This window comes from Hyla sarda, chromosome 1, assembly GCF_029499605.1.
Source record: "Hyla sarda isolate aHylSar1 chromosome 1, aHylSar1.hap1, whole genome shotgun sequence".
Classification (NCBI taxonomy): Eukaryota; Metazoa; Chordata; class Amphibia; order Anura; family Hylidae; genus Hyla; species Hyla sarda.
In genome coordinates, this window is record NC_079189.1 from 329,504,487 (window position 1) to 329,519,052 (window position 14,566).

At 43.5% G+C, this 14,566-nt stretch overlaps 1 protein-coding gene across 3 annotated transcripts in view; it reads left to right on the forward strand.

Annotated features, from left to right (window-relative positions):
* RIGI (RNA sensor RIG-I) overlaps positions 1–14,566 on the forward strand; it is a 75,629-nt gene that overhangs the window by 4,205 nt on the left and 56,858 nt on the right. The window contains exons 1-2 of one of the 3 annotated variants that reach the window (XM_056519551.1): positions 7,329–7,788; positions 12,751–12,886. In XM_056519551.1, the coding sequence (XP_056375526.1) occupies positions 12,781–12,886 (106 nt within the window). In that variant the 5' untranslated portion in view covers positions 7,329–7,788; positions 12,751–12,780. Of the gene's footprint in view, positions 1–7,328; positions 7,792–12,750; positions 12,887–14,566 lie in introns of those variants that run through there. The other 2 variants (XM_056519537.1, XM_056519546.1) reach the window with 2 other exon arrangements.

The following is a 14,566-nucleotide window of genomic DNA, read 5'->3' on the forward strand; positions in this document are numbered from 1 at the left end:
AACACTATATATGAAAGTGATAAAGAAACAAGTGAAGCACACGTGATACAAAAGCATAATAGCCGCACATTGATACTGAGTATATGATGAATAGATATATGAAGAATAGATAAATCATTCCAATCAGGCCACAATGGTAGAAATGTGGATCCTTAATTGCACTATGAGTAGATGAGGAATACGTCCCTTGTCCAAAGCAAGTACTGTGAAAATAAGATCACAAAACCATCTGTCAATGTCCCATACTTTAACAAAAATAACAAATACAGAAAATGTATATAATAATGTGTACCTCCAAATGTAATTAGGTATACATGAAATAGCCCAACATCGTATTACAGATATATCACCCCAGGAATCACTGTTTGCCACACCCTGGGTTACTGAAAATGCTAGGACCTAATAAATAAATAAACCAAACAGTACCTGAGGCTCAAAAGGAACTGCTCCTCGGAACAAGTCTTCTATCATGAAGCTAAGGCGTTACGCAGCAGATTTCAACATAGAGGATACCCTAATAGGGTTCTCAAAAAGGCATATATAGAAACGAAACATTTGGACAGGTCTACACTCTTACTTTCTAAACCTAAGGCAGTGGACAAAGACCTTCCAACTCGAATCATTGGCACATTTGATGCAGCGGCTAAGGAGATACGTCAAATTTTGACTAACCACTGGCCTATTCTCAAGACAGACCCAGTAGTAGGCTCTTTGGTGGAAGAGACACCCAGAATCACATATAGGAGGGGCAAAAATCTGGGGGATTTTTTGGTACACAGTTTGTACACTCCCCCAAGAGGTCCAGGAACTTGGCTGGACCGCAAAATATCCGGATCATTTAAATGTGGATCGTGTAAGGCGTGTAAATACATGCGTGTTTCCAAAGAATTCCTTAGCCCTAGCACTAATAAGATCTACAAGTGCTATGATTATGCGAACTGCAAAACAAGTAAGGTTATCTACTTGGCCACTTGTCCCTGCCCCTTAAGCTATGTTGGCAAGACCATGAGGGAGGTAAGACGTAGGGTACTCGAACACATAAGTGACATCAGACATAAGAGGGAGAAACCGGTGTCGCTTCATATGCTCAGGCATCATGTGGACACCCCCTTTAATTTAGACTTCCAGGTTATTGAAGTCCTCAAACCCGACATTAGGGGCGGTGACCTGGACAAAAGATTACTACAAGCCGAAACGCGCTGGATATACCGGCTAAAGACTACCACCCCTTATGGTCTTAATGACCAACTATCTTTTTGTCCTTTCATTTGATGTAGTTCTTGCTATTTCTTATGGAGTATAAAATATAACATTTCCCACCTCTAGTGTCATACACCTTCCAATTAGTTTGAGTGCCTATACCCACCTGCCATTTATTTATAATTATACATTTATTATTTAGTTTATATTGTTTGCATTACTTTATCTTATGTTACCATTCTTAGATCGTACTCATTATATTTTATCAATATTTCCATATTGGCCCAGTTTATGTACATTTATAATTTTTTAATATATGTACATTATCCTTTGGCTATGAGTCAAGATTTCATCCTTTATACGTCCCATATATTGATTTCCTGATATCTGGAAAGGGCGCATGCGCGGGGTGACATGCATTACATCCAAGCCTCGCTTTGGAGTTTGCCTAACCACACACGCGCCGTCTGAAGCGCATTGCGTTCCACTAACCCTGGACATGCGCAGTGACACACTTTCTGGCACTTCCGTTTCCGGTCCCGCGGCTTTTTAATCAGACTTGCGGCGTTCAGTGTTGACGCCGCATACTGAGTCCACACAAGGGACACCAGGGACTGGGTAAGTGTACTGTGGCTGCACCGTTTTGCATACTCTGTGACCTGTACCTTTGGTAACTATATTCCCCTTACATTATCTTGTTGTAGGAGTTATCGTCTCCTCTGAAGCCTCCACATTAGGGAGGTGACACCAGGCTTCCTCATTATCAAATTCTCCATGTATCCTGGGCCACCTGACGCTCTAAGCATCCTGTATTAGGGTAGGCAGTATATATACATTACACTATATTTTATCGCACTATAGGGGCATTAGTGGTACGGTAGCAATAACACCTGTTGGTCACATGGCGCTTTATTTATCATTATTTTTAGTGCTTTTTGGAAGTGTTTCTAATCTATTCACAATCCACCTGGATTCGTTCTGACGCATTGCATCATCTGGTCAGGGGGTAAGCTTTACCTTGTATTTGCCCATACTGTTTATGCTCATGTCCATATAGTTTAGACAGTGACATATTCTTATGTCTTTATCTTTACAGTATCTTTGGCCTAATATTATGTATCATTGCATTTGGTGTGCTATACCAGTTATCAGTTCTTAGTCCATTATCCATCATACATGGGTAAGACTGGCTCATTATCCGTTTTTATGACTTTTTGGTGTTATTATGAACTTTTGGTATTCTTACCTAAGTTAATTTTGGTTTATTTATTTATTAGGTCCTAGCATTTTCAGTAACCCAGGGTGTGGCAAACAGTGATTCCTGGGGTGATATATCTGTAATACGATGTTGGGCTATTTCATGTATACCTAATTACATTTGGAGGTACACATTATTATATACATTTTCTGTATTTGTTATTTTTGTTAAAGTATGGGACATTGACAGGTGGTTTTGTGATCTTATTTTCACAGTACTTGCTTTGGACAAGGGACATATTCCTCATCTACTCATAGTGCAATTAAGGATCCACATTTCTACCATTGTGGCCTGATTGGAATGATTTATCTATTCTTCATATATCTATTCATCATATACTCAGTATCAATGTGCGGCTATTATGCTTTTGTATCACGTGTGCTTCACTTGTTTCTTTATCACTTTTCATATATAGTGTTTTATTGATTACTATCTATTGTGATATGTTGACTGCTCCCCTGAGCCCTGATGAACCCCTAACTATAAGTAAGGGTGAAACGCGTAGGTCATTAGGAGTAAGAATATATACATATTAAGTCATTGCATTGTTTATTCTTAATGTATATGTGACTTTTATTATCCCTATTCCCTGTCCACACTTATTGTAGTGAGGGCAAGGGGTTAGACTAGGTAGGGTTGGTCAGGTCAGGTTTTTCACCTGTACCCCAAACCCCCTCCCTTGGTTTTGTGTTCATTATTTAGTGCTATATCTGATTTGACACCTTTCTGAGCACTGTATTGTGAGGCATTGTTTTTCTTATTACCGTATATACTCGAGTATAAGCCGACCCGAGTATAAGCCGAGACCCCTAATTTCAACCCAAAATCCCAGGAAAAGTTATTGACTCGAGTATAAGCCTAGGGTGGGAAATACCTCATCCCCCCCTGTCATCATCCAGACCCGTCATTAACATCCTCATCATCCCCTTGTCATCATCCCACACATCCCCCCTTCATCATCCCCTTGTCATCATCCCACACATCCCCTTATCATCCCACACATCCCCCCTTCATCATCATCCCACACATCCCCCCTTCATCATCCCCTTGTCATCATCCCACACATCCCCTTATCCCACACATCCCCCCTTCATCATCCCCTTGTCATCATCCCACACATCCCCTTATCCACACATCCCCCCTTCATCATCCCCTTGTCATCATCCCACACATCCCCTTATCCCACACATCCCCCCTTCATCATCCCCTTGTCATCATCCCACACATCCCCCCCTTCATCATCCCCTTGTCATCATCCCACACATCCCCTTATCATCCCACACATCCCCCCTTCATCATCCCCTTGTCATCATCCCACACATCCCCTTATCATCCCACACATCCCCCCTTCATCATCCCCTTGTAATCATCCCACACACCCCCCTTCATCATCCCCACACCCCCCCCCCCTTCATCATCCTCTTCTCATCATTCGCCCTCAGTGGTCTTCAACCTGCGGACCTCCAGAGGTTTCAAAACTACAACTCCCAGCAAGCCCGGGCAGCCATCGGCTGTCCGGGCTTGCTGGGAGTTGTAGTTTTGAAACCTCCGGAGGTCCGCAGGTTGAAGACCACTGCGGCCTTCAACATGCGGACCTCCAGAGGTTTCAAAACTACAACTCCCAGCAAGCCCGGGCAGCCATCGGCTGTCCGGGCTTGCTGGGAGTTGTAGTTTTGAAACCTCCGGAGGTCCGCAGGTTGAAGACCACTGCGGCCTTCAACATGCGGACCTCCAGAGGTTTCAAAACTACAACTCCCAGCAAGCCCGGGCAGCCATCGGCTGTCCGGGCTTGCTGGGAGTTGTAGTTTTGAAACCTCCGGAGGTCCGCAGGTTGAAGACCACTGCGGCCTTCAACATCATCCAGCCCCCTCTCACCCCCTTTAGTTCTGAGTACTCACCTCCGCTCGGCGCTGGTCCGGTCCTGCAGGACTGTCCGGTGAGGAGGTGGTCCGGTGAGGAGGTGGTCCGGGCTGCTATCTTCACCGGGGGCGCCTCTTCTCCGCGCTTCCGGCCCGGAATAGAGCCGTTGCCTTAACAACGACGTATCTGCGTCGTTGTCAAGGCAACGTGACTATTCTGAGGCCGGGCCCGAAGCGCTTAGAAGAGGCCTCCCCGGTGAAGATAGCAGCCCGGACCACCTCCTCACCGGACCACCTCCTCACCGGACAGCCCTGCAGGACCGGACCAGCGCCGAGCGGAGGTGAGTACTGTACAGAACTAAAGGGGGTGAGAGGGGGCTGGATGATGTTGAAGGCCGCAGTGGTCTTCAACCTGCGGACCTCCGGAGGTTTCAAAACTACAACTCCCAGCAAGCCCGGACAGCCGATGGCTGCCCGGGCTTGCTGGGAGTTGTAGTTTTGAAACCTCTGGAGGTCCGCAGGTTGAAGACCACTGCGGGTGGGGGAGTTCACTCGAGTATAAGCCGAGGGGGGTGTTTTCAGCACGAAAAATCGTGCTGAAAAACTCGGCCTATACTCGAGTATATACGGTATCTTTAATAATAAAAATTATACATTTTAGCTTAATGTGTTTCTCTGTGGCCTCATTGGTAGATTTCAGTTGAGTTATTATTTTGTAAAATTGTCTCCAAGGGCATTTATATTATTGGCTGAAGGACCATATATCTCCTTTTTCTGGGTTTCGTCTTCCCTAATAAAAGTTTGAATCACCCCCCTTTTCCCATAAAAAAAAAAAAATAAAATTAAAAATAAACATATGTGGTATGGCCGCGTGTGGAAATGTCCGAATTATAAAAATATATAGTTAATTAAACCGCACGATAAATGGCGTACGCACAAAAAAAATTCCAAAGTCCAAAATAGCGTATTTTTGGTCACTTTTTAGATCATGAAAAAATGAATAAAAAGCTATCAAAAAGTCAGATCAATACAAAAATGGTACCGATAAAAACTTCAGATGACGGCGCAAAAAATGAGCCCTCATACTGCCCCATACGTGGAAAAATAAAGTTATAGGGGTCAGAAGATGACAATTTTTAATGTATACATTTCCTGCATGTAGTTATGATTTTTTTCAGAAGTACGACAAAATCAAACCTATATAAGTAGGGTATCATTTTAATCGGATGGACCTACAGAATAAAGATAAGGTGTCATTTTTACCGAAAAATGCACTGCATAGAAACGGAAGCCCCCAAAAGTTACAAAATGGAATTTTTTCTTCAATTTTGTCGCACAATTAATTTTTTTTCCATATCGTCATGGATTTTTTGTAAAATGACTGTCACTGCAAAGTAGAATTCGTGGCGCAAAAAATAAGCCATCATATGGAATTTTATGTGCAAAATTGAAAGCATTATGATTTTTAGAACATGAGGAAAAAATGAAAATGCAAAAATGGAAAAACCCTGCGTCCTTAAGGGGTTAAAATACAACAGGGCTCAGGAGAGAGAGAGTGACATGTGCATTTGAGGTCCAAATAGGGGTTTTGCACAGGGGTGGCGGACAGTTGCAGGGATTGTGAGGGTCTCACATGGAGGGAGTATGCCAGGGGCGCCTCTTCTTCACATGCGACTTTAGCGCCGACTTGCAACATGTAAAGTTGCAGAAATATACAGCTCTCTATGTGGGGTATATTTCTGTGACTAGCGCAAGAATAGCCACATAACCACTGGATTTACTGAGAGGCGAGCCCTTTTCATGGCCATATGGTAAAGTAGGGTTTTGTACAGAACACCCCCACTCACTTATTGCCTAATCTTTGGGGTCCATCTAACGGACCTAGTCAAAAAGCTTCGGGTGCTGGGCGACAAACTATTGAGCGGATAAGTCTGTTTGAGCTGCCATCAAATTGACTAAGTACTCACTGCGGAAAAAAAAAATCCATTTCAGTGAGGACTGTGCGGTAAATTTGGATTCTTGGACAGCCAACAAACCTAGGAATGGGGGCGGGTAAAATTGTAAGGGGGACAAGGTTGCTAATACAGGGTCACCAGTATGGGGGTATGTCCTGTGGTGCAACTGCATTGCGCTCTGCCTGCTAGGGGGGCTTATCACTGGAGGATGAGGAGGGAGAAGAGCAAGGAAGTGGAGTTTTCCTCTTCTCCCTCACTGGTGGACTCTGTTGGAGGAATAGAATGGCATATGCCTCCTCCACCAAAAATACTACAACCCCCAGCATGACTGGACAAGCAAAGACTGTTCTGCCATGCTTGGAGTTGTAGTTTTGCAACAGCTGGAGGCTCTCTGTTTGGTACATACTGTCCTACAGTCGTATTTAATTTTTTATTGGGGGGAGAGTAACAGTGCAAGTGTGTGTATATGTAGTGTTTTACTAGTGCTTATTTTGTGTATTGTAGAGCTTTTAGGGTACATTCACACGGTCGGGGGTTTACAGTGAGTTTCCCTCTGAGAGTTTGAGCGGTGGTGGAAAACTTGCCGCAGCTCAAACTCGCAGCGGAAAACTAACTGTTAACCCCCGACCGTGTGTATGTAACCTGTACATTTTTCTATTTCGGAACACTAGATTTTGTGGTAAAATGAGTGATGTCATTACAAAGAACAAGCCTCTTATAAGTCTGTAGGTGGGAAATTGAAAGGGTTATGGCTATTAGAAGGCGAGGAGGAGAACACAATAGCGCAAAAATGAAAAATCCCTCCATATTATCCCATCGTCTCATGCAATTTGCATCTAAAAAATTGTTCTATTCAGATGACTCAATATTTCCATTACATACAGGGAGAGAGATGTATCAATACCTGTGCAGAGGAAAAGTTGCCCATAGCAACCAATCAGATTGCTTCTTTCATTTTGCAGTGGCCTTGTTAAAAATGAAAGAAGAAATCTGATTGGTTGCCATGGGCATCTTTTACTCTGCACAGGTTTTGATAAATCTCCCCCATAGTGTTCAGGGTTACACAAGAGCATGTCATATTGAACTGTCCCTACTAGGGGGCTATGCCTGGTACTTGAATTTGGGGACACGGTGCCATATCCCTTCACCTGCTGCCTTTTAGGCACCCCATGACTGTACGACGCAGCAGAAAGAATAAAAACAAGTTATGAATGGTTAATATTTTGCTGGCTCACACTGTGCCCGGGTGTTTGGCATGACGTCATGTGACTGGCTTGCAGTAGCAGTTGCGTTTTCCCCGTCTAGTTACAATTTCCCGGCGTACGCGATGAACTGCGGGGAGTTCCGCCCTGTGCGCATGCGTCGCAGCTCCATCAATTAGTTTCGTTTCTCTATGTGGAGCTTCCTCCCGGATTCCTTGTAGAGTGTGTATATATGCTGGACGGCTTCTCTCACCGCAGTCTTCGAGGAACCTGGAGGAGACCGGACAGGAGCTGCTATCTATCTCCACTATACTGTGGTGAGCTTCTTACATGTCAGCTGTATTATGACTCCTAGCGCTTGCTGGGGGTTGTAGTCACAAACCTGGGCTCTACTATTGTCTTATTGCTGTCATAGGGTTGTACAGTGTTTTCCAAACAGTGTGTGTCCAGCTGTTGCAAAACTACAACTCCCAGCATGCCCGGACAGCCAAAGGCTGTCCGGGCATGCTGGGAGTTGTAGTTTTGCAATATTTATTTTCTTTATTTGTGGGACTCAATAGCTTAGTGCACTAGTGCCCTGTTCAAATAAATTGAGGAAATAGACCAAACATAGTTATGACTTTTATGACACACTGTGGCATCTAAGTGTCCCGGACCAGTTATGTCTGGTGAGTGTTAGCCATAGTAAACTGTATCAAAACGTGTGTACAAATTTTAACCCGTATACGGTTGAAAAATGAATAGTTATGAATAAAGTTTCACTCGTTTGATTGAAATTCCAAGGAAAAAAAAGCTTGTTTGATTGAAATTCCAAGTCAAAAACCATATGGTGCAAACCGGATGGAACTGATGGAACATACGGTTCTGTACGGTTCCCATTGACTCCCATGTTATTAAAAAAAAAAAAAAAAAAAAACGTAAACGGTTTCAATATGGTTTTTCACGCGGACCAAAAACCGTGGCAGGCTACGTTTTTGGGTACAAGGAAAAAAACACACAACCGGATACATCGTTTGGCATATGGTTTTCAATGGAGAGTCAATGCATACGGTTTTCAATACGGTTCCGTACAGTTTTCAAATTGAAAACGTATAAGGGAACTGTAAGTTGACACAAAAGAAGCGTGGCCGGGCACCCTCCCTCGGTATCGTGCTGGTAGGACGGAGTACACTGGTCTGTGGCACCAGATCAGGAAAACCTCAGTCGGGAAATCCTCAAACAAACAGCTATATGCGGTCGTGCTAACACGTGCAGAGCAGTCCAATGGTAATACCAATACATATGAGAAGTGAAGAAAATACGGAGCAAAGACCTTTAGTTGCTGACGATAAGGAACTTCTTTATTGAAGTCTGGGGGACACCATGTGCTTGGGGGAAGAGGACGCCGAACAGTTTGTGGGCTACGACCGTATCGCGCTTCATCTGGCCCTACGTGAGTACGTCCATGGGAGTGTTTAAAAACAGTCCGGGTGGTTCTCATAGGTGCCACTGGATAACTAGGTAGGAGGTACGTAGTGGACACAAGGGGAAACATTAACCCTAACCATACCGAAATACATACACATTAAGACAAAGGTACGTAACTCCTAGCAACTAGTAAGTTAAAAACAACCATATAGCGAAACGGAATACAAGCCATGCAGACACTTATTAAATGAACACACTCATTTCATTGTGGTCATTGAGACCAAGAGGTCCCGTAGCGTTTGTCCGCAATATCCAACGGGACTCTTTTATCAGTAACGTTCTGTGTCTGTCATTAATTTCTGGGGACTGTTCCACTCTCTCTAATGCCGTGAACTTCAAGGCTCTAGGATTTCCATTCTGGAAAGTCCTCGTGTGGGCAATAAAACACTTAGAGCCTTTTCCAGTCTGTATAGACCTAATGTGTTCCCTCACTCTGTGATAGAGTGGGCGTATGGTCTTTCCTACATAGAAAGGACCACAGTCGCATTTGAGGCAATACACCACATAATTTGATTTGCATGAAATAAACTGCTTTATTTCGATTATAGACACCTCCTAGATTTATGACCTTAGCCCGAGAGTTGTATAGGGGAACTGTATTGCAAAAAGGTGGTGGAAAACTTTTTTTTTTTTTTTTTAAATCAACTGGTGCAAGAATAGGAATTTCTTAATCTTAGGAAAATCTTAATCCTTCCAGTACTTTTTAGAGGCTGTATACTACAGAGGAAATGCTTTTCTTTTTGAATTCATCTTCTGTCACGACCACAGTGCTCTCTGCTGACCTCTACTGACCAGAGCAGCATATGTTTGCTATGGGGATTTTCTCCTGCTCTGGACAGTTCCTAAAATGCACAGTAGAGGTCAGCAGAGAGCACTGTGGTCGTGACAGAAGTGAAATTCAAAAAGAAAAGCATTTCCTCTGTAGTATACAGCCCCTAAAAAGTACTGGAAGGATTAAGATTTTTTAATAGAAATAATTTACAAATCTGTATAATTTTCTGGCACCAGTTGATTTTAAAAATAAAAAAATAAATAGTTTTCCATCGGAGTACCCCTTTAAAACCCCTTAAGGACCGGAGGTTTTTCCGTTTTTGCATTTTCGTTTTTTGCTCCTTGCCTTTAAAAAATCATAACTCTTTCAAATTTACACCTAAAAATCCATATGATGGCTTATTTTTTGCGCCACCAATTCTACTTTGTAATGACGTCAGTCATTTTGCCCAAAAATCTATGGTGAAGCGGGAAAAAAAATCATTGTGCGACAAAATTTAAAAAAAAACGCTGTTTTGTAACTTTTGGGGGCTTCCGTTTCTACGTAGTACATTTTTCGGTAAAAATGACACCTGATATGTATTCTGTAGGTCCATACGATTAAAATGATACCCTACTTATATAGGTTTGATTTTGTCGGACTTCTGTAAAAAATCATAACTACATGCAGGAAAATTAATACGTTTAAAATTGTCATCTTCTGACCCCTATAACTTTTTTATTTTTCCGTGTATGGGGCGGTATGAGGGCTCATTTTTTGCGCCGTGATCTGAGGTTTTTAACGGTACCATTTTTGCATTGATAGGACTTATTGATCGCTTTTTATTCATTTTTTCATGATATAAAAAGTGACCAAAAATGCACTATTTTGGACTTTGGAATTTTTTTGCGCGCACGCCATTGACCGTGCGGTTTAATTAACGATATATTTTTATAATTCGGACATTTCCGCACGCGGCGATACCATTTATGTTTATTTTTATTTTTATTTACACTGTGTTTTTTCTTTTATGGGAAAAGGGGGGTGATTCAAACTTTTAATAGGGAAGGGGTTAAATGATGTTTATTCACTTTTTTTTTTCACTTTTTTTTTGCAGTGTTATAGGTCCCATAGGGACCTATAACACTGCACACACTGATCTTCTATGTTGATCACTGGTTTCTCATAAGAAACCAGTGATCAACGATTCTGCCGCATGACTGCTCATGCCTGGATCTCAGGCACTGAGCAGTCATTCGGCGATCGGACAGCGAGGAGGCAGGTAGGGGCCCTCCCGCTGTCCTGTCAGCTGTTCGGGATGCCGCGATTTCACCGCGGCTATCCCGAACAGCCCACTGAGCTAGCCGGCATGCTTTCGGTTTCACTTTAGACGCGGCGTTCAACTTTGAACGCCGCGTCTAAAGGGTTAATAGCGCGCGGCACAGCGATCAATGCCGCGCGCTATTAGCCACGGGTCCCGGCCGTTGTTAGAGGCCGGGCCCGACCCGCTATGACGCGGGGCCACGCCGTGGCCCCGCGTTATAGATCGGGAGTGGACACATGACGTTCCAGTACGTCATGTGTCCTTAAGGGGTTAAGATGCTGAGTCCGCTCCATACACATGTACATCAAATATTGCCATTCTGTCGGCATCTGGTCCCCAGAGCTCTCTGCTTCCTATGACCCCACAGTTTGTGCAGGAACTGGCCGCTCAGGCAATCACTGGCCTTTGGGGTAACCCCCCCCCAGTCAATGATTTGCTGAGTGGGCAGTTTCTGCATGAACGATTGTCATAGGAAGCGGGAAGAAGCGGAGAGCTTCATGGACCAGATGCCGTTGGAATCCAAAGTCTGTAGAATGGAGCAGGTGAGTATACTTGTATTTCTTATTGTCACAGCATGTGGAATATATATTCCTGGAAAACCTTATCAAATCTAAGTAGGACCTGTGTACTGAATGGATTATTGAGGCTGGGCCTTGTGACTCTGTTACTGTATTGTTGTTTGTACTTTCCAGCTTTACCTAACAAAATATTAGGTGATTCCCAGTAAAGGCAAATTCCCATTAATTTATTAATAAGGATTTCACAGTCCCTCAGGAATTTCCTAGCTCTGCTGTTTACCTAGAAGTGGCCCTGAGATGGGCACACCCAAAAAGTGTTACTTTCATCAAATGGACTCACGGGTACCTCATGTCTGCCGGCACCTCTGGATGCCCTTAATCATGGAGACAATTACAAGCTGCATGTATGCAATAGATATTCAAATAGAACAGAACATAATTTTTCTTTGGTTGAAAATGGCTAATGTCAGGTTCACATTGCCGTTTGCATTCGGCCCATTACATTTTATAATCCTCCTACAAGGGAGAACTTCCTCCCTCACTCTTCTACACACAGCCCAGAGCAGTTCAGTGTGAGATGAACCATGATTGGCTAAGGCTGCACCCCCCCCCCCCCCTCTCAGCACTCCAGACTGCATTTCCTGATTTTGGACTTCTGGCAGGCCATCAGGAGTCCAAAGTCTGTGCAGGAGGATAGGGGGAAATGTGCTCTGGACAAGTAGGGAGACTCCTAGTGGCAGCTTTTTTGAACACAAATAAAACTTAGAAAACTTAATTTTTTTTAAAATTTACCATAAGGAGTGCAATAGCAAAAATTAGTTTTAATGATAGTGCCCATTTAAGGGTTTTGAAACGATGCAAACGGCTACTACTGGGTCCTGACAGACCCCATTCACTTGCATGGGGTCCATCGGTGATCCAGTAATTTTACAGGAATTTGGCAGAGAAAAAAAATGGTGCTTGCACTATTTTTTTTCTCCACTTAACTCCAATTTGTCATTCTGGACAAATTGCTGAGGGAACTCCGAATAGTGGAGTCTAACGGCAGTGTGAACGAGGCCTTACAAGAGAGTAGGGGATTTATCACTGAAAAATCAGTTGTCATTGTAGCTCTGAGCAGGGGTACAGCTTGTTTATGGCAATGTTTGTTCACAATGTAGTGACAGCTTGTATCATGAAAAAGGAAAACACATTGTCAACATTTAATCTTTTTTAGTCACAGGTGTCTATAAAGGTGTAAGGAAAAATGGGTGCCGAGGTGAAGGAAAGTCTGAGACTCTACAGTGAACACATTGTGAAAATCCTGCGACCCTCATATGTGCTGCAAAACATGAGACCCTGGATGTCAGAAAGTGAGAATTTTATTTTAAACCTTTTACAATTTCTTAAAATGTTTATAATTTTCACATGTCAATAAATGGCTGTTATCAATCTGTTTGATAGTTTTTTAAATGGGTTGAAAATGGCTGTAAAATAATCCCATTGATGCCAATGGGATTTTTTTTTTCAATCCTTTATCACCTGTTTGCACCCGTTTGCTTTCTGTTCTGTTTTTTTTTTTTATTTTTTTTATGGGAAAAAGATGGTGCATGCAGTATTTTTTCTCCCGTCAAAAATAACGGAATAGAAATGGGTATTTTAAATTTAACATTGAAGTCTATGGCAAACGGATGAGCCTTTAATGTCATTTGTTTGCACCCGGTTTATAATATCCAATATTACTTCTGAGCATGCTCAGGAGAGGTGACATCAGCAGACTCCTGCAGTGTTGTGGGACTACTACTACTCCCATCATGAAACATACTTCTTTCCATAATGGGAGTAGTAGTTCCCCCAGCTGCAGGAGACTACGGGTGGCTGGGGAGACTACATTAGTGCTTGTACTACTTACCCCAATCATGGAACAGAGTCTGTTCCATGTCGGGGGTAATAGTACAGGGGCTGAGGGATTGATCGCACTGGGTCTCACTTCTGAGACACCATGCGATCAGAAGTTATTAAGCAGGGGAGCTGGCGGCATGCTCTGCTCTTCTGCGATGTATCGTGTGTTTTTACTTTCATTTTTAAATCGCCCGCCGGGAGCCCTAATTGGTCGGTACCGAGGAGCCATTCAGGGCTCCCAGCTGGGTTTTTAAAATGAACATTTTGAGTGGCAGCGGGGGGCCATATGTATATTAAAAGCGCTGTGGGGGCAAGATATATAGCTCTGCAGTGGGGGCAGACAGATGGCGCTATATATCTAGCCCCCCTAGCACATTTATAATGTGTCCCCCACAGCGCATTTGTCATAATATGCCACCGCAGCGCTATATGTGAAAAGTATTCTATCAGCAGCGCATCGGGTCAGCCGGCTGGCCCGATGATGCTGAGAGAATACTTTTCACACACAGCACTGCAGGGGCATATGTATATAGATGCGCTGAGGGGCAGACATATAGCGTTATCTGGTCCCCACAGCGCTTCTGTATACATATGCCTACGCAGCGCTATGTGTGAAAAGTGCATTTACAATGTGCCCCCCCCCGCAGATGCTGATAGAATACTTTTCATACATAGCGCTGCGTGGGAATATGTATATAGAAGCACTGTGGGGGGGCAGATAATGCGTTATCTGCCCCCCCCCCCCCCCCCCAGCACATCTATATACAGATGCCCCTGCAGCGCTATGTGTGAAAAGTATTCTATCAGCATCATTGGGCCAGCATTATGACATGTCATATCTTTATTAATGCGCTGCGGGGGGCATATTATAAATGTGCTGGGGGGCTAGATATATAGCGCTATATGTCTGCCCCCCTTGCAGCGCTATATATCTTGCCCCCACAGCACTTTTAATATACATGTGGCCCCCGCTGCCACTCACAATGTTGATTTTAAAAACCCTGCCCTGAATGGCTCCTTGGTACCGACTATTCAGGGCTCCTGGCAGGGGATTTAAAAATGAAAATAAAAACACACGATACATCGCAGAGGAGCGGATCATGCCGCCAGCTCCCCTGCTCTATAACTTCTACTCGGATCTCAGAAGTGAG